The sequence below is a fragment of the Schistocerca americana genome, chromosome X, assembly GCF_021461395.2.
Source record: "Schistocerca americana isolate TAMUIC-IGC-003095 chromosome X, iqSchAmer2.1, whole genome shotgun sequence".
NCBI lineage: Eukaryota > Metazoa > Arthropoda > Insecta > Orthoptera > Acrididae > Schistocerca > Schistocerca americana.
Window position 1 is genome coordinate 923,910,812 of NC_060130.1, and position 21,608 is coordinate 923,932,419.

Consider the following 21,608-nt stretch of genomic DNA (forward strand, 5'->3'; position numbering starts at 1 on the left):
AGACAAAAAACTCCTATGTTGCCAGAATTATTTAATAAATTCTTTGTTAACAGCACTAAATGCTAAGCTCCTGCTACCTCTACACCAGATGATGGACCTTCTGGAAGTAATCTTAACAGCATACCTGACCTAAATAACTTGTCTTTTAAATGGAAACTGGATACCTGCCAAAAAGTATTCAAATTTATCACAAACCTACAGTGAAAATCTCTACAGCTTCTCACACACCATCTTTAAACAAACAATTGATATTATTGTTACCCCTCTTACCTTTCTGGTCAATAATACTTTTCAGACATGGAAATTTTCCAAGATCCTGAAGGTTACTACTGTTATCCCAATTTATAAGAAATGGGACAAAAACAGGACTGAAAGTTATAGTTATCATCCAATATTGCTCATATCAATAATATCCAAAGTAATAGAATGTCGTATTAAATTGCAACTTCACAGTTATTTTGAGGCTCACAATCTTGTCTTCCTCTTTACCCTTTGGTTTTAGGCCTGGTTCATGAACAGTAAATGCAGTACAAACACTTGTCACTGATATTCTTGACGATTTTGAGGAAACTTGCTCAACTTGTGCCTTACTACTAGATCTAAGTAAAGCATTTGATACTGTGCTGCATGGAATATTTATAAATTAGCTTGAGTGCTATGGTATCAAGAATAATGAACTGGCTTAATTAAATCATACTTGAATAGCAGAACTAATGTGGTTATGGTAAATAACTGTCAATCAAATGCCCTACCATTTGTTAGAGGTTAACCACAACGTTTAGTACTTAGACCCTTCCTTTTCCTGGTGAACATGAATGACCTGCCTACTTTCTTGCCTCATAAGGCTGTAACATATGGTGATGACACTACTGTAATTACTGTGGATAACAACTTGGAGGAGGTGAGGAAAAAAACAAAACAAAAGCAATGCTTGAAAAGTTTGCCGTATGGCTCCACAATAACAAGCTTCTCCTAAACAATAGCAAGACAAACTATGTACTTCTTCCTGCACAAGCTAAATGAAAAAGTAAATGATTCCAACTCTGTTAGACTTCTCAGAATCCACCTAGATCCCAAACTGACTTTGAACAGCCACACAGAACAGTTATGTAACAATCTACCCAGAGTAGTCTTTCTGTTAAGCAAATTAAAAAGGTTTGTTACTAAACAACAACTATGCCTTTTTTTAGTCAAATCTACAATATGCAATAAAACTGTGGGGTAATTCTCCTGGCGCTCAGTATTCATGCAGCAGAAGTAAGCTAGAAGAGCAATTACAGGAATCACAAGCTGAGAATCACATCAAGAGCACTTTCAAGAGCTGAACATCTTGACTGTACCTTCCCTTTTATACTGAAACAGATCTTATTTCCACAAAAATATATAAATACATTACCTTGTGGACCAGCCATTCATTCGCATGAAACTATAAATAGAAATGATCTAAACATAGAATTTACAAGACTGCACCATTAGATGATTAGTGCTTTCATAGTGTTAAGGAATTTGAATGTACATAGTAAATATCCTCATCCCCATGTACTGTTCAAACTCGCCACTTCCTGAAAAAAATTAAGCTATCTGAAGGAAACAAAAAATTCAATATTGTGTGTTCCTCAAAGTATTAAAGTGAATGCAAAAACTTACATATGTATGAATGCGTATAGCATTACCAGTTCCAAGTCCACCACATCAATTTGACACTTATAAAGCAAATTTCAAGCAATAACATGGTAAACTATTAGATATGATGTGGAACTTGAAATGTAAAATTGTCTATTTGAACATATATAGGCTAACAACAAATTTTTTAAAAACCACATCCCATATTAATGTTAGAGAGATAATGTCAAAACAGTATGTTTTGCAATACATAGCATTAAACTGCATGCAATATTTCACATAGCTATGACACTGTATATTAGTACCTTCAAGGTAGCGATGACAATATCTCGTGCTTGAAGTTCGCCTTCTAAATAACTAAGAAGTTTGAGAAGATCAGTCTTGCTGAGTTCCATCTTTGGATTTCTCTGAAACAAAAAAAAAGGGGTTGCCGATGTTTATAATGAACAATGCACAACAACAAAAAAGTAACAGATATATAAAAATCCAGGAGTTCCCCCAAACAACTCTTTCTTTACAAGAGAGCTGTGAATACTTCTCAGGCTATATCTTTAAAAAAAAAATTATGAAAAATATACTCATGCATGGTTCTACAATTCAACTAAACTGATTTAAGGCACAAATTGTGAATCAAAATAACTATCATGAAAAAAGTACTCACTCACTTTCAATATATGCCCATTTCAGTACGTAAACTTTGCACAAATTCTATTCCAGTGAGTAGATTTCACACCTGAATTGTGATTCCGAAAAAGTTTGCAAAATACACATTTGCAATTGCTATAGTCTTTTCACCGACATCAAAACTTTTCCAACCACAAATTTCTTTAGAACTTGGAATAGATGAGATAAGAGGTGGCAAAATCCACCACTTATTGTTTTACCCTTTGCAAAGTAATCAATAAGACCTTTTGTATCCCACAAAACTCTTGACATCTGTTCCAGTACATGAAAGAGATTTCTCCATCAGTTTCCATCCAACGTCCTATATCTGACAGAGTCGTGAATCCACATTTTCTCCATAGTAACACATTTGAGCATAAAATCAGTTGTGTTCTTTCTTAAAATGTCCAAGCATTCCTCCTCAAGTTTGTTTTCAGTCAGCATTCAACAAACACAGCACTCATTTTAAACAAAGCTATCTCATCATTAATTATTTCATAAAATGTGCAGCACTCTGGCATCTGAAATGCCTATGGCATCGGCTGTTTCATGTCTGTTCCCTGCTGATTAACCAATCTTGCACATCCCCAATTTTTTCATCTGTGGTTGCAATTTTGAGACACTTTCACATGGATTATCTTCAATAAAAGTACAACCACATTGAATTCAGCAGCTCATTTCTTAACTGTTGCAAATAAAGGAGCCATTTCGAAACTGTTAAACAAAAGGGGGAGGAGGGGATACATTCTGAAAAACTGCTTTGTGCTGAACTTCATTTATCCATCATGGTAACATGACAGCTACTTTGTCCATTTAATAGAAACAGACACAATGTAATTACTTTAAAAAGCTGCACAAAGAAACCTAAAATACAGTTTAAGTCAATATTTAACTTCTTATTGTGCATCATGAAGCAACATACCTGAAACAAAATTCCATTGGGGCCCTTACTTTTTCTTGTGTATATCAATGACCTTTCATCAGTAACATTACCAGGTGCCAAGTCTGTTTTGTTTGTCGATGATACAAACATTGCAATAAATAGCAAATCAAGTGCAGTCTTAGAAAGATCAGCCAATAAAATATTTGTGGACATTAATCACTGGTTCCTAGCCAATTCTTTGTCACTAAACTTTGAAAAAACACACTACATGCAGTTCAGAACTTGTAAGGGGTGTCCCAAGAGTATATGTCTAACATATGACGACAAGAAGATAGAAGAAGTGGACAGTGCTAAATTCTTGGGATTACAGCTTGATAATAAATTCAACTGGGAGGAGCACACCACAGAACTGCTGAAGCATCTTAACAAATCTCCGTTTGCAATGCAAATTTTGTCAGACATAGGGGATATTAAAATGAAAAAGCTGGCATACTATGCTTACTTTCATTCCATAATGTCATATGGGATTATATTTTGGGGTAATTCATCAAGCCAAGCTAAAGATTTCCGGGCACAAAAAAGTGCAGTAAGAGTTATATGTGGTGTGGACTCAAGAACATCCTGCAGAAGCCTGTTTAGGGAACTAGGGATACTAACTACTGCTTCCCAATATATTTATTCCTTAATGAAATTTGTCATTAAAAATATATCACTTTTTCAAACCAACAGCTCAATTCATGGAATCAATACTAGAAATAAGAATAATCTTCACAAGGATTTAAAGTCACTTAGTCTTGTACAAAAAGGTGTGCATTATTCAGGAATACACATTTTCAATAACTTGCCAGCAGCCATAAAAAGCTGAACAACCAATGAAATTCAGTTTAAGAGAAGCCTAAAGGATTTATTGGTGGCCAACTTCTTCTACTCCATTGATGAATTTCTTAGTAAAACCAACTGATTTGTATATAAGTACAACATAACTTCTGCACAATTTCAGTGCAGTAATGTGTTCATTGAAAATCTGTGTGTGTGTGTGTGTGTGTGTGTGTGTGTGTGTGTGTGTGTGTGTGTGTGTAAGTATAATCTAACTTCTGCACCATGTCAGTGCAGTAATGTGTTCATTGTAAATAATGCAACTGCAACTGCTGTGTTCGGATGCAGGCTGAGTTGGCATCCCTTCGCTCCCAGCTTCAGGCAGTGTTGGTTTCGGTCACACAGCTTGAGGCTGTTGCCAATGGGCATCACTGTGGGGGTCCGGATGGGGGTTTGTCGGGGACGGCCAGCTCGTCCCACGCATCCCCTGATCGGACTACGACTGTGGTTGCCTGGGATACTGCCCGCATTGAGGCTGATCCCTCACCTGTGGTAGAGTGGGAGGTCGTTTCAAGGTGTGGCAGGGGGCGAAAGACATTCCGGAGGGCTGAACGGAAAGCCTCTCCAGTTTGTCTGACGAACCGGTTTCAGGCCCTGTCTCAGGCTGATACTGATCTTCGGCCTGACACGGCTGCTTGTCCTATTCCAGAGGTTACCCCTCAGTCTGCAAGATCCGGGCAGTTGCAGAGGGTGGGCTTACTGGTAGTTGGGAGCTCCAACGTCAGGCGCGTAATGGGGCCCCTTAGGGAAATGGCAGCAAGAGAGGGGAAGAAAACCAATGTGCACTCCGTGTGCATACCGGGGAGAGTCATTCCAGATGTGGAAAGGGTCCTTCCGGATGCCATGAAGGGTACAGGGTGCACCCATCTGCAGGTGGTCGCTCATGTCGGCACCAATGATGTGTGTCGCTATGGATCGGAGGAAATCCTCTCTGGCTTCCGGCGGCTATCTGATTTGGTGAAGACTGCCAGTCTCGCTAGCGGGATGAAAGCAGAGCTCACCATCTGCAGCATCGTCGACAGGACTGACTGCGGACCTTTGGTACAGAGCCGAGTGGAGGGTCTGAATCAGAGGCTGAGACGGTTCTGCGACCGTGTGGGCTGTAGATTCCTCGACTTGCGCCATAGGGTGGTGGGGTTTCGGGTTCCGCTGGATAGATCAGGAGTCCACTACACGCAACAAGCGGCTACACGGGTAGCAGGGGTTGTGTGGCGTGGGCTGGGCGGTTTTTTAGGTTAGATGGCCTCGGGCAAGTACAGAAAGGGCAACAGCCTCAACGGGTGCGGGGCAAAGTCAGGACATGCGGGGACCAAGAAGCAATCGGTATTGTAATCGTCAACTGTCGAAGCTGCGTTGGTAAAGTACCGGAACTTCAAGCGCTGATAGAAAGCACCGAAGCTGAAATCGTTATAGGTACAGAAAGCTGGCTTAAGCCAGAGATAAATTCTGCCGAAATTTTTACAAATGTACAGACAGTGTTTAGAAAGGATAGATTGCATGCAACCGGTGGTGGAGTGTTCGTCGCTGTTAGTAGTAGTTTATCCTGTAGTGAAGTAGAAGTGGATAGTTCCTGTGAATTATTATGGGTGGAGGTTACACTAAACAATCGAACTAGGTTAATAATTGGCTCCTTTTACCGACCTCCCGACTCAGCAGCATTAGTGGCAGAACAACTGAGAGAAAATTTGGAATACATTTCACATAAATTTTCTCAGCATGTTATAGTCTTAGGTGGAGATTTCAATTTACCAGATATAGACTGGGACACTCAGATGTTTAGGACGGGTGGTAGAGACAGAGCATCGAGTGACATTATACTGAGTGCACTATCCGAAAATTACCTCGAGCAATTAAACAGAGAACCGACTCGTGGAGATAACATCTTGGACCTACTGATAACAAACAGACCCGAACTTTTCGACTCTGTATGTACAGAACAGGGAATCAGTGATCATAAGGCCGTTGCAGCATCCCTGAATATGGAAGTTAATAGGAATATAAAAAAAAGGGAGGAAGGTTTATCTGTTTAGCAAGAGTAATAGAAGGCAGATTTCAGACTACCTAACAGATCAAAACGAAAATTTCTGTTCCGACACTGACAGTGTTGAGTGTTTATGGAAAAAGTTCAAGGCAATCGTAAAATGCGTTTTAGACAGGTACGTGCCGAGTAAAACTGTGAGGGACGGGAAAAACCCACCGTGGTACAACAACAAAGTTAGGAAACTACTGCGAAAGCAAAGAGAGCTCCACTCCAAGTTTAAACGCAGCCAAAACCTCTCAGACAAACAGAAGCTAAACGATGTCAAAGTTAGCGTAAGGAGGGCTATGCGTGAAGCGTTCATTGAATTCGAAAGTAAAATTCTATGTACCGACTTGACAGAAAATCCTAGGAAGTTCTGGTCTTACGTTAAATCAGTAAGTGGCTCGAAACAGCATATCCAGACACTCCGGGATGATGATGGCATTGAAACAGAGGATGACACGCGTAAAGCTGAAATACTAAACACCTTTTTCCAAAGCTGTTTCACAGAGGAAGACCGCACTGCAGTTCCTTCTCTAAATCCTCGCACAAACGAAAAAATGGCTGACATCGAAATAAGTGTCCAAGGAATAGAAAAGCAACTGGAATCACTCAATAGAGGAAAGTCCACTGGACCTGACGGGATACCAATTTGATTCTACACAGAGTACGCGAAAGAACTTGCCCCCCTTCTAACAGCCGTGTACCGCAAGTCTCTAGAGGAACGGAGGGTTCCAAATGATTGGAAAAGAGCACAGATAGTCCCAGTCTTCAAGAAGGGTCGTCGAGCAGATGCGCAAAACTATAGACCTATATCTCTTACGTCGATCTCTTGTAGAATTTTAGAACATGTTTTTTGCTCGCGTATCATGTCATTTCTGGAAACCCAGAATCTACTATCTAGGAATCAACATGGATTCCGGAAACAGCGATCGTGTGAGACCCAACTCGCCTTATTTGTTCATGAGACCCAGAAAATATTAGATACAGGCTCCCAGATAGATGCTATTTTTCTTGACTTCCGGAAGGCGTTCGATACAATTCCGCACTGTCGCCTGATAAACAAAGTAAGAGCCTATGGAATATCAGACCAGCTGTGTGGCTGGATTGAAGAGTTTTTAGCAAACAGAACACAGCATGTTGTTATCAATGGAGAGACGTCTACAGACGTTAAAGTAACCTCTGGCGTGCCACAGGGGAATGTTATGGGACCATTGCTTTTCACAATATATATAAATGACTTAGTAGATAGTGTCGGAAGTACCATGCGGCTTTTCGCGGATGATGCTGTAGTATACAGAGAAGTTGCAGCATTAGAAAATTGTAGCGAAATGCAGGAAGATCTGCAGCGGATAGGCACTTGGTGCAGGGAGTGGCAACTGACCCTTAACATAGACAAATGTAATGTATTGCGAATACATAGAAAGAAGTATCCTTTATTGTATGATTATATGATAGCGGAACAAACACTGGTAGCAGTTACTTCTGTAAAATATCTGGGAGTATGCGTGCGGAACGATTTGAAGTGGAATGATCATATAAAATTAATTGTTGGTAAGGCGGGTACCAGGTTGAGATTCATTGGGAGAGTGCTTAGAAAATGTAGTCCATCAACAAAGGAGGTGGCTTACAAAACACTCGTTCGACCTATACTTGAGTATTGCTCATCAGTGTGGGATCCGTACCAGATCCGTCTGACGGAGGAGATAGAGAAGATCCAAAGAAGAGCGGCGCGTTTCGTCACAGGGTTATTTGGTAACCGTGATAGCGTTACGGAGATGTTTAGCAAACTCAAGTGGCAGACTCTGCAAGAGAGGCGCTCTGCATCGCGGTGTAGCTTGCTCGCCAGGTTTCGAGAGGGTGCGTTTCTGGATGAGGTATCGAATATATTGCTTCCCCCTACTTATACCTCCCGAGGGGATCACGAATGTAAAATTAGAGAGATTAGAGCGCGCACGGAGGCTTTCAGACAGTCGTTCTTCCCGCGAACCATACGCGACTGGAATAGGAAAGGGAGGTAATGACAGTGGCACGTAAAGTGCCCTCCGCCACACACCGTTGGGTGGCTTGCGGAGTATCAATGTAGATGTAGATGTAGATGAAGTATTACAGTAGTTGTGTTACATGTTTATTACCTTATAAATAAATAAAAACCTTTTTTATTTTAAATTCAGTGCATTAGTATTTGTAAAATGACTCTTAGTGTTCATTAAAAAATGACGATCATTCCACTTGGGACCTGTGGAATGGTACATTAGCTTACTTGTTTTAGTTGTAAATATTTGTCGTGTATTGTTGTTTTTCTGACATGTTCCACATCCTGAAGGACCTCCTCACTACGGATCAATTGGAATGAAAGTAAATCTAATCTAAATGGTTGACCTGGACCCTAATTTTTAACTTGCTGTTGTGAGCCCTTTGCTCACGATATAACAACAACAAACACAGAACTGCCTGAAAGACATTAGAAAGTGCTAGAAGCTGATAATGTGACAAACTGAATTAATTACTCTTAGCATTCCACCCCCCAAAACCAATTTCCACACAACATCACAAGGAGATGAACACTGCTGATGGCTGGCACAGAAATAATGTAAACCTATTTTGCAAACTTTATGGTTCATGAACAGTTTGCTATACACACGAAATTAAATCTTGTCCTCTTATTTATAAAAGGATTGTTTCACTTATGCCTCTCTTATTAACTGAATTACACACTAAGCAAAAACTAAACTGATCTGAAATGTTACTTTAGATAATACAAACCTAAAGGCAGTGAACAATTAACCTCAAAATTTTAATCCTCCTTCAGACTACATGAAATATTCAACTGCACTGCATAATTTTCTCATCAAAGTCAAACCATACATATTCTGTAGGCAAGCCAATCCTCCATATTGTGTTTATAGAATAGCCACACAATTTTCTCTCATAAAAGTATGCATTATAAACAAACTGGACAGTGAAATACAGTGTATGATACAAAAAATGGTAAGATGTAAACACATTCATAAAAGTAATGAATTTATAAATGAGCACTGTGACACAAATAAATAATTGACATTTAGAGTACTACAATCACATTCCCTATATACATCATGGTATGGAATCAAAGTACGCGTGGCATATATTTGTATATTACTTGCAAACTGCCCCAATACAAGCCTGTAAAGTATTGGTGTCCAGGTGCTGTAAAGCACTGGTATCCAACTGCTGTATAGCATTCACAGGATAATTCATTAAGTGGCAACCCTCATACACAAGGTGTCCATAAAGTCTCTTTACAACTTCAAAATTTTATTACAACAGCAGTTGTTGAAATATTTTAACAAAATTTCTTTTATTGTAATCACTGTTTACTAAAGTTTTTATATATACTAAAATTTCGTGTTTCAGATACTCTGTTAATGGAAGGAACTCAACCTCTATAAAATGGCAACTCCTCAAGAGAAGGCACAATGTGTGTCCTGGTTTATTGAGACAAAATCGGATGTTCAGACTCAATGAAACTTCAGAACGGAGTATGGAAGAGATCCACCATTGAACCCTTCAATCCGCACATGACAAAAAATTTATGGAGATAGGGACAGTGTTGGATAAAGGGAGGAGCGGGTGACCAAGAACATCTGAGGAAAACAAAGATTGCGTTTTAAACGTCTTCACTCGTTCACCTATGAAGTCAATCCCCACTGCTGCCAGACAGTTGCACCTACCATGTTCAACTGTGCATAAGGTCCTCGACAAGAACTTACAGTTGTATGCTTACAAAGTGCAACTATTGCAGATACTTGAGCCAAATGACAAGCCAAAAAAGACAGAGATTGCACTCAACACGCTGGAACACCTTTCGGAGGATAAAGCATTCCTCAAGAGTTTGTTTCAGTGACAAGGCAACTTTTCATGTTTCTGTGACATTAAACAGACACAATGTGCGAGTCGGGGGATCTGAACACACTCCATGTGACTAGGGAGCTTCACCAGAATAGTCCAAAAGTGAATGTGTGGTCTGGAATCGTATGCAACCGAATAATTGGTCAATAATTACTGTAGATGTTTACCTCAACCTTCTGACCGAATATGTAGCACCACTGGAAAATTCCAGCAAGATGGTGCACCACCACATTGGGGACTGCATGTTCATCAGTTCCTCAACGAAACATTTCCAGGCAGATGGATTGCGAGGGATGGGCCAATTCCTTGTTCGCCAGATATCACACCCTTTGACTTTTTTTTTTTACGGGGGGTATGTACAAGATATCATGTATCAAACACAGATACGGGACATTGCTGACTTGAAGCAAATGATTCATAATGCCATTGCCACCATTAATGACGCTATGCTACAGTGAACATGGCAAGAAATTGAGTACAGTTTTGATGTGCTTCATGCAACTAAAGGCATCCATATAGAGGTCTATTAAACACTGTCAAAAAAAATTTTATAAACACTGATTACAATAAAAGAAATGTTGTTAAAATATTTCAACAACTGCCATTGTAATAAAATTTTGAAGTTGTAAAAGGACTTTATGGACACCCTGTATATTTAATAGGTGTCTTTTGAACAGGAAGTACATACAGAATGAGACCTCTGCTGACATGGGAAAAATCCTTGAACATTTTGGGCAGCCTGTGACTTTCTCTTACTATATTACTTCCCAGAACACCAGTGAAATAAATAATTTTGGCACTATATTGCAGCTAGACAATGACCAGTAATAGTTATCTGCCATAAACACCATGCCTTTTACACAGTAGGGCCTACATCAGATAACCAATTCTCCCGTAGCCTGTTCACATATCAGACATGCTACAGACTGAACCATGTATGAGATAATGCCACATAACTGGTTCAGCAGAACTTTACAGCCACCAGTGTCAAGTGCGTCTGATTAAGAGAAGCTGCTTGGAATCTAGATCTGAATAACATATTCAAGTACCTCTTTGATTTAGTATCACAACACATAGATCCTATCCCTGCAGTTTCACAAAACAGTGACTTGGTTTCACAAATATAAGTGTGGCAATATCAAATATTACTGCTGGCCAAACACAGTGTAATGTAATACTTTATGCAAAATGTGTGGCATTTCACTAGTCATGTAATGTTGTTATCCAAAGTGTCTTGAACTGAGATCTATATGACATTCATAAGATATTACCACATATTGCTGTTGTTAACAAGATAAACATAACCACGTCTTCCAAATTGCTTTAAGCACCTATGCTGATGAGCCAAAAAATTATGACCATGTGTTTAATAGCATGTTGCTCCACTTCTCAAACACAGTACAACAGAGATTCTGCTTGGCATGAATTCTACCAAGTCCTCGACAGGATTCCAGAAGTATGTGGCACCAGACATCTATGCACAAGTCAAAAAATTCCTACAAATTACAGGATGGTGTTTTATAAGCACACAGCTGGCACCTGACGTGTGTTCCTGTGGGTACAGATCAGGCCCACCTGCTGGCCAAAACATCAATTTGAGTTCACTATAATGCCCCTCAAACGACTGTAGCTCAATTCTGACCATGCAACATGGAAATTTATCCTGCTGGAAGATTTCATTGCCGTAGGAGGAGACTTCAAGCATGAAGCAAAGCAGATAGTCTGCAATAATGTTCACATAGTTCAACACTGTCATGCTGTCTCTGATTACCGCCACAGATCCCATGGACACTCAACTCACTGCACTCCATAGCATAATTCTGCCCTAAATGACCTGCATCTGTGGTGTGGCGCAGGTTTCATGCAGCCATTCACCTGGATAACGCCGTGTAAGGACCCAACCATTGACCTGGTGTAACAAGAAGTGTGATTCATTCAACAGGCGATACGTTTTTATTGATCCACGGTAAAACCTCAGTGATGCTATTCCCACTGCAATCATAACTGATGATGTCATTGGATCTATACAGTAACACGTAGGGGCTGTGTGATGTGGTGCTCCGTGTTTAACAATGACATTTGAACAGTGTGCTCTGAAACACTTTTGTCTGCATCATCATTGTACTCTGTCATCAGATCTGCCACAGATTGCTGCCTCTCCTGGATTACACAATGGGTGATCCTTTGACCTCTACATTTTGTGAAGACACATGTCGTTCAATACCACATGGCCTACTTGTTGTTTCACCATACTTCAATCACTTTCCATAGGTGCTCATGACAGCAGTATGCCAAGCTTCACCATTTTAGAGATTCTCGTTTCCAGCTGTAGGGCAATAACAATGTGCCCTTTGTCAAAACCGCTTACAGCGACAGGTTTCTGCATTTGCTGCTCGTATCTTCACTATCATTAGTACCAATTTGTCTCTCTTCTGCTTACATCCTTTCCTTACCGTAGCATGTGCTCGCAACATTGCCAGGAGGCATTCAAACTCACAGTGGGCAGTGGTCACAATGTTTTGGCTCACTGGTGTATTAAATTAAAACGTAAGTACAGAGTCAATGAACATTTAAATTTGTCATGCAAGGAAGCTATAATTGTTCCTCCATGGAGTCATAGGTGCCGTTTGTAATGAAACAGCCATTACACAGACACAGATATTCCACAATTCAATAGACCAACATGGAGACTAATGATGTTATGGCTTTTATCGGACTACAATAGTGTCTGAAAATGTACATTCCAAACATAATCAATCTGTCTTTTAGTTTCTGACAAAGCCATAAGGCAAAGGAACATTTGAGAGACAGACAACATTACAGAAGTCGTGTCATTACATTTTCCAATGTAGCATTAAGTGCTCTTGTGATTTCTGAAGCAAAATCATAACAAGTATCAGCTGTGAATCTTCCCTATACTTCTATAATCACCAACACCTTGTATATCTCATGAGTATTATTTCATTTTATATATATTTGAGAACTGACAAAAATGACACTGGCCCATGGTTTACAGCCATTTGTAGCAGGTGATACACTTCTGTTTTTTGGCAAAATTATTGCCAATAATTTGGGGGATGTGTTCTATTCCCTCCTTGGAGATAAATGAAAAACTTTATGGATTTACTAACAAGCTTACTTAACTATATGACAAATATGCTCCCCTAAACACTGGAAAAGTAAGGACACCTGCACCTTGGCTAACTGAAGAACTAACATGGCTCAAATATCTCAGAGATGCTGCACATTCGGCATACAAACTATGCCCTATGCTTGAAAATCATATTGCTTACAAGCAGAAGCAGAACAGAGTCAGTCAAGCCACAAGAAATGCTACACTCAGGCATCCCATACATTAAGCAACAACAGAAATAGACCACGTGTCCTATGGAAAAACCTGCATGGTCTTGGTAAAGGTAAAAGCTGCCGCTGATCCCACTGTCCCAGCTGAAGAACTGAACCAGTACTTCATGTCACCTACAATCACAGTTGAACGACAAACAGAACAGAGACTCATTGATTACTTTATGAAGGTAAATGACTGTGGCCACAAAAAATTCCACCTAAAGCATGTTACTTGCAATACCATCCAAAAAGCCATCATACCTATCAGATAAGCATCTACTTGACATGATGGCACCACAATCCAAATAATGAACGTTATTACGACCCGCTACTTGCCCACTGTAACAGGTATCTCCAACCACTACTTAACCACAAGTATTTCCCCTGAGATCTGGAAACTGGGCCTAGTTAAGTCACCGCCTAAAAAAGACATTCCACAGCACCCTCTCATTAACGACCTATTTGCATTCTTCCTGTGCTGTCAAGGCCTTAGAATATTTAGTCCACAAGTCCATGACCAGCTAATAAACTATGTAACTACGAACAGTCTACTAGAAGAATACTAATCAGGTTTCTGCAAACATTGCAGCACATTATCTGCCTTAATAAAGGTATGAGATGGCCTCAAGCTTGCCATGAATGCACAAGAGGCAACTATCACATGCTTCTTAGACTTACTTGCTAAACTTAACAGTCTAAATTTCTTGGCAAGTGCAGTGCACTGATTTTGTTCATACCTAATGTCTCACCACACTGTGTCATGTCCAGCACCATGAAGTCACAATGGAGGCAGATAGTATCACATGTTCCCCAGGGTTCAGTATTAGGTTCTATAATATTCCAACCTGAAGTTTCCATTCTTTGATTTTTTTCTTTTCATTGTCTGTCAATGATGTGTCATCAGTTTGGCCGTACTGCAAATACTATATACACACAGACGACTTCCAACTGTGTCTAAGTGCAATACTAACAAAGATGAAGACCGTTATTGAGAACCTCAATACCAACCTGCGCGCTTTATCAAAATGGGCAGAGTATAGACTGTTAAAGCTCAACCCCTCCAAAATCCACATGGTACTGGTCGGTCTTTATATGCTCATTAGTACAAAATATTGGGAATCCTTACCATCTTTAATCCTAAACGGGGCAAGTATCAACTTCTCTCCCTCAGCAAATAGTCTGGGAGTAGCATTAGACGAAAATCTAAATTGGACTCAGCACATAACTGCAATGTGCAAGAAAGTATCAGCATCTCTCCATGTCCAACAAAAATACAAAAAAGTTCTTCCCTCTTCACCTGTAAAAGAAACTTTTACAAGCATTTATACTTCCAATCACTGATTACAGCGATTTTATCCTGCAAGGTCTTTATCATGAGAGCTCATGGTGGATGGAACTAGTTATGAATGCCTGTGTTCATTACATCTGTGATGCTTAACTCTTTAGTCATATTTTACTGTCATATGCACAGCTATCCTGGTTGCATGCAGACAAGTGCACAGATTGCCATACCATCTGTCTTTTCTACAGTCTTATCAATGTACACTGTCCCTCATATCTCTCCTTGACCTTAAGGCTCTCCTTTGAACAACATGGCAGAAACATATGTTCCCATCAGAGCAAAATCATTTCTGTACCTCTGAATCATTAGCCACTTTCTTGAAGTCCATCTCAGTAGCAGAAATCCAACTCTGGAATAACCTCCCTCACCGTATTAAAGAACTGAATACATCTCCAGTTTAAAAAGATAGTTAATGACATATCTACTGAAACAACAATAATGACAACCATGGGCCCTGTATGCACTTGTCACCCCCATTTCCCAGTATTTTTTGCTGGTGCAATCTCCTTAAATTTCTTTTCCCCAGGACTCACTATATCAGAAAATCTCCATTTTGCAAACATTCTTTTTAGACCTGCCACTGTCATGTCATCATTGATATTTTTTCCATTATATTATTATTATTATTATTATTATTATTATATTACTCTTAGTGACAGCAGCAGCAGCAGCAGCAGGAGTAGTAATAGAACTAATGCCAGTATTAATATTCTTAGTTCATAGTCAGTATCATTTACTCACACTGTCTCTATAGACAGAGAAATCATTTTAATACTGTTTGTCACATTAAAATTGTTGTTTCTTTGGTAACTATGGTTTAAAAATGATACTGTATGTGTAAAACCCTGGCCCAATGTCGAGAAGACCGGATGGCCCTTACCAGATCAGGTTAAATAAATAAGAGCCAGAAACTGTTCCACCACAATGTACTTGTGTGAATTTTATTAATACATAGGGCATTCAAAAAGTTTTGCACGGTAGTCTCTAATTTTTTATTTTTTGCAGGAGGAGAATGAATTTTTTTGTGAACATACTTGGAACATTTAGCTATAAGTTGGTATATAAAAGAATTTTCTTTTATTTACAGGTGAGCCATAATGGACCGTGAAGTAGATGGCAGGTTGCAACAACGGTCGGTGCTGGACTTCCTCTTCAAGACCAGGGATGACTCTGCCCCATCAATTCACAGGAAGTTGCTCCCTATTTATGGAGAGGACACAGTGGATCACAGCAGTATCCAGCGGTGGCTGCAGAGGTTTAAAGTAGGTGATTTCTCTCTACTGGACAATCCACGATGCGGTACAGTAACTAGGGTACAGAAAAATCTGTGCACGTTGGGTGCCTAGATTATTGACAAGAGAAATGAAAACAATGAGGAAGAATGTGTGCGAGGGTTTGAAGAAGACCTTTACTGAAGAGTAGAAACAGTGTTTTCACGGTGTCATTACCCAGGATGAAACATGGTTGTTTTTGTCCAAATCTGAGAGCAAAACCCAATCCATGGAGTGGCATCATCCGGGTTCCCCTCGGAAGAAGAAACGAAGACTCTCACGAACAGCAGGCCGAAAGGTGATGGCGTCCTTCTTCTGGAATCAGTGTGGTATCATTTTCATTGACCTTTTGGAACCTGGCTCCACAATTAACCGAGACCATTACTGTTTGTCATTGGACAAGCTGCGATGTGCCATCAAGACCCATCGACAACAGCTTTAAGGTCAGCTAACTGGACTACACCATGACAATGCCAAACCCCATAGAGCCCTTAAGACACAGGAGAAAAATCGGGAAAATGGGTTGGAAAATTGTTCCTCATCCTCCCTACGGCCCAGACTTGACTCTGTCTGATTTTTACCTCTTTGGTTATCTGAAGGCCCACCTGCGTGGTAAAACATTTGGTAGTGAGAAAGGCCTTATTTCCTGTGTCAAGCAATGGTGTAAAAGTCAATACCCAGAATTTTACCAAAGTGCATTTATATCATGGAAAGAATGTTGGGCCAGGTGTGTCACAGCTGATGGAGGCTACATTGCGTAGGCCGAATGTATAGCTAATTGTTCCAAGTATGTTCACAAAAAATTTCATACTCCTCCTGAAAAAAAGAGAGAGAGAGAGAGAGAGAGAGAGAGAGAGAGAGAGAGAGAGAGAGAGAGACGGCTACGCAAAACTTTTTGAATGTCCTTTGTAATTAAATGACAACACTTACGTAGTGTTATAAAAATGGGGAATTTTTATTTTAGAAAACCTACCTATATTGACTCGTCAATACTACACTGAAGTGCCAAAGAAACTGCCATCAGCATGCATATTCAAATACAACATGCAGAAGATGGCACTGTGGTCAGCAACGCCTATATAAGACAACAAGTGTTTGGCGCAGTTGTTAGATCGGTTACTGCTGCTACAATGGCAGGTTATCAAGATTTAAGTGCATTTGAATGTGGTGTTATAGTCACCGCACAAGCAATGGGACACAGCATCTCCGAGCTAGCGATAAAGTGGGGATTTTCCCGTACGACCCTTTCACGAGTGTACCATGAATATCAGGAATCCGGTAAAACATCAAATCTCCGACATTGCTGCGGTTGGAAAAAGATCCTGCATGAACAGGACCAACGACAACTGAAGAGACCCTTTCAACATGACAGAAGTGCAACCCTTCTGCGAATTCCAGCAGATTTTAATGCTAGGCCATCAACGAGTGTCAGCATGCGAGCCATTCCACAAAACATCATCGATATAGGCTTTCAGAGCCAAAGGCCCACTTGTGTACCCTTCATGACTGCACAACACAAAGCGTTATGCCTCACCTGGGCCTGTCAACACCAATACTGGACTGTTGATGACTGGAAACATATTGCCTGGTCAGACAAGTCAAGTTACAAATTGTATCAAGTGGATGGACATGTATGGATATGGAGACAAACTGATGAATCTATGGACCCTCCATGTCAGCAGGGGACTATTCAAGCTGGTGCAGGCTGTAATAGCGTGGGGTGTGTGCAGGTGGAGTGATAATGGACCCCTGATATGTCTAGATACGACTGGCAGGTGCACATATGTAAGCATCCTGTCTTTACCACCTGCATCCATTTATGTCTATTGTGCATTCCGATGGATTTGGGCAATTCCTGCTGGACAATGTGACACCCTACACATCCAGAATTGCTAAAGAGTGGCTTCAGGAATGCTCTTCTGAGTTTAAACACTTCCGCTGTCCACCAAACTCCCCAGACATGAACAATATCGAGCATATCTGAGATGCCTTTCAAGGTGCTGTTCAGAAGAGACCTACACCTCCTTGAACACCTAGAGATTTATGGACAGCCCTGCAGAATTCATTATTTCGGTTCCCTCCAGCACTACTTCAGACGTTAGTCAACTCCATGCCACGTCACGTTGCGGCACTTTTTCTTGCTTGCGGGGAAGGGCTACACTATATTAGGCAGGTGTACTAGTCTCTTTGGGTCTTCAATGTAATTTCAACCCCTTCAAAGTACACCCCTTGAGATGTAATGCATTTCCGTCACTGTTTTTCCAGTCTTCAAAGCACTTCTGCAACACAGTTCTGTGTATCGCATTTAGCTCTTTCAGTGATACTGTTTCTACATCTTCAGTGATGATAAGACATCATCTTTTACAGTTCTTTTCAGCTTGAGGCCAATGTGCAGGGAGTACAGGAGCTGATACATCACCACAATATAGTTTATGGTTCAAAATGCATGGACAAGAAGTTAAGTGTGAGCAAGCAGCAAGAATATTATCATAAAAAAATTTCCTTTAATCTTCCAAGTACTTCACAAAAATGGCATAGAATTTACACACAGCAGCCTTTACTGACCATAAAACCTGGTGGTAAAAACTTTCGGTGCACAATACTAATGAAATCCAAGAACACTGAAAGTAGAACCTACACATTACATTGAACTTCATGAGAGTTTTTGCACCTTAATTCCTCAGAAAGTGTTTCATCATCAGATATAACCCAAATGGCCTATCTGAATTGTCATGAACTACATTCAGCAGATCTTCAGCACCGTTGATTTGAATGGTTTGGGTCAAAATCCAACAATTTTAAATTAATTTTTCTGTCTCACATCTCATGGTCAAAACATGTGAAAAATTGCTTAGAATGAGCCAAATGACAGACTAACATCATAAGCATCCACACAAACAGTGATTCAACGACTTAATGACTACTTTCTTTACTTTTTTGATAGTGTTATCAGTTATTGATCTTAGACATCAAGAGTACAAGTCGCCAAGTCTGCCAGAAGATATGACACATGATCATACACAAAGAGGGTGCCACATGAGAAAACCAGCCTCCAAAGAGGCGCAACATAGTTACGGTCAGATGCCAAAGTATGTCATGGTTCCACCTAAAGGCATACAAATACTTCAAAAGTGAACATCCATATGCCAGATGCGGATATAAGTGGATGCACATCTCCACTCTGAATGTTTATCAATTGTTGGTTTGATGTATCAACACTGTGCCTCAAGACAGCATCAGGATTAACTACAGTTGCCACCCTGAAGACCCATCTGGATGTTCTAGTAGTAATGTTAGTCATCATTCACTATATTCAGGACTAGACCAGTGTTCAAAGATTAATCAGTACAAGTGCACAAAGTTAGGCATCATCTTCAACTCAAGTTACATAATTTATAATTTCATTTACCAAATTACTGTAAATTGTTGCTAATTTGTGTTGCCTTCAGTTTTATAATACTTTGCTTAAATATATTTGGCCCTGTGATAAGGCTGTATAGCTTGTGCATAAACGCAAACCATATCAATAACAGCACTACTTTGTTGTTCCTCTTGCCACATTTATGTTTGACACCAAAAGTATTGGTGAATAAAATACAAAAACCTGGCAACAGAAGTGATATAAAAAAAAAAAACTACTGATTATGAAAAACAGTGATGACAAACATTTTGCTTTGAGAACAAAAGAGTAAAAACCTGACAAGTGAACATGAACCTTCCCTAACAACATGATAGAAATTCTACCTTTAAACTAGTGTGGCAGTCTGAATATTATCTATTTTGGTTTCACTTAATTCCTTTTCACGAAGATATTTCAGAATTTCATATACTGTTCAGAATTTTATTTTTCAGAAAGGGCTCAACCATACAGCCCATTCTTCTTCTTCTTCTTCTTCTTCAAAAATCTCTACAACACAAGAACTTCTCGAGAAATGGCTATCAAAATTAGAACAGAAACAAGATGTTCAACAAAATTTCATGACACCACTGCCCTTTCTAGCTTTCAATTGGAAGATAGGATCCTGGATGATCTATGCCTCACTACTTAAGCACCATTTCATCATTCACAAATTATCAGGTAATGTTTAGTGAACAGCTTTTCTTCTTCTCAACACTGATGTGAAAATTTTCAAATGAACTCACAAGCTTTATCCTAAAGTAGATCTGGTGACAGATTAAAGATAATGTACAATTTTGTTTAGAAGCTCAAGCACCCATAGTAATACCCAGGCATAAATTTTTCAGGTGTTTTAAAACAAACACACACTCAAGGTTACGAAAAGCGGGCACCATAATTACAGCAGCTCCCTAGAAATGACAATTCTATATGAAAATGAGAAATGCAAAGAGTCTTACACTGACTAAACTGTAACATGGTTACTATGCACTCGCCTGATACCAAGTTAAAGAAAGACACCTCTTATTTTGACTAGTCCATAATTGCTGGAATGTTTGCCTTTAATCTGGGCGCATGAACAGACATTGCTTCCATCTGTTGAGCTGCAGTTCAAACCCACTAGTGTGCTCACAATAAGTCAACAACAGCCCACATGGTCAGGTCACGAAAACGAACATCTGTCACAGCAACAAGGCACGAAAAGGGAACATCTGTTTGTAAACATTCAACAGAGGGAAATTATGGTCGTGTGCATGCTGTAATATTACTCAACAGCATTAAGACTGTTTGTTCATAAATGAACAAAGCACATACTGTAAAGAGAAAATTCATAAATATGAATTGTGTAACACAAAGCACATCAGACAATATAACAAGACATCAAAGCACATATATTAGTAAAGAAATACTTGCACTACAAATGATGTCCAAGATGAACACAAACAGATAAAAATTTATGTGCAAAGAATAAAATGAATACTATCTTTTCAGCTAACAAGTAATGGAGGGAGAGACAGAGGGAGGAAGATTGAGTTTAACATCCCGTCAACATCGAGGTCATTATAGATGGAGCACAAGCTCAGATTGTATCCAGGATGGAGAAGGAAATCAACCACGTCCTTTCAAAGGAACCATCCCACCATTTGCCTGATTTACGAAAAACACAGAAAACCTAAACCTGGATAGCTGGACGTGGGTTTGAACCATTGTCCTCACAAATGTTAGCCCAGTGTACTAACCACTGCTAACAGTAAGGTTTTATCTGTGACACGGAATTAATGAAGTGCCACTGAAATTTCAATCTAACATGGGATTGTCCATTTCTCTTATCTATCTATGGCACGGAGAAAAAAACAGGTTCACAGAAATTAATTTAATTTCTAAGTTCACTATTTAGCTACAGCGACCAGCAAAGATCGGTCAATGGGCAGTTCATAATTGATCTCGCAAAGAAGCTATTTACAGGACAGACCAGAACCATAGCAGTAAATTTGCACTAAGCAACAAATTTACTGAATCTTAATTTATTCAATAAACTAGGCTTCATAATAAATGAGTGGGCAAATCAGATCCATGCTGATGTTTCTAACAAAAAGTTAGAAACGTATGACACCATTCTTCTGAAGCAATAACTAGCATTAAAAATTACTAAGTGCATATCACCATTTACTAGATGTCAATGAGCAACATCAACTGTTGTTGAACAAAAACCTAAAGGTAAATTATGGATTTCCGGTGATTTTAAGGTGGTGATCAATGAACAACCAAATATTGATTCTTATCCAATTCAAACAATG

The 21,608-nt window shown here is 39.6% G+C and overlaps 1 protein-coding gene across 14 annotated transcripts in view; it reads right to left on the reverse strand.

The window, feature by feature from the left end:
- The window catches only part of LOC124554703 (CTTNBP2 N-terminal-like protein), a 222,296-nt gene that overhangs the window by 158,637 nt on the left and 42,051 nt on the right, over positions 1–21,608 (reverse strand). For all 14 annotated transcript variants that reach the window (XM_047128326.1, XM_047128327.1, XM_047128336.1 and 11 more), the window contains one exon: positions 1,929–2,030. In XM_047128326.1, coding sequence (XP_046984282.1) covers positions 1,929–2,030 — 102 coding nt within the window. The remainder of the gene's footprint in view (positions 1–1,928; positions 2,031–21,608) is intronic.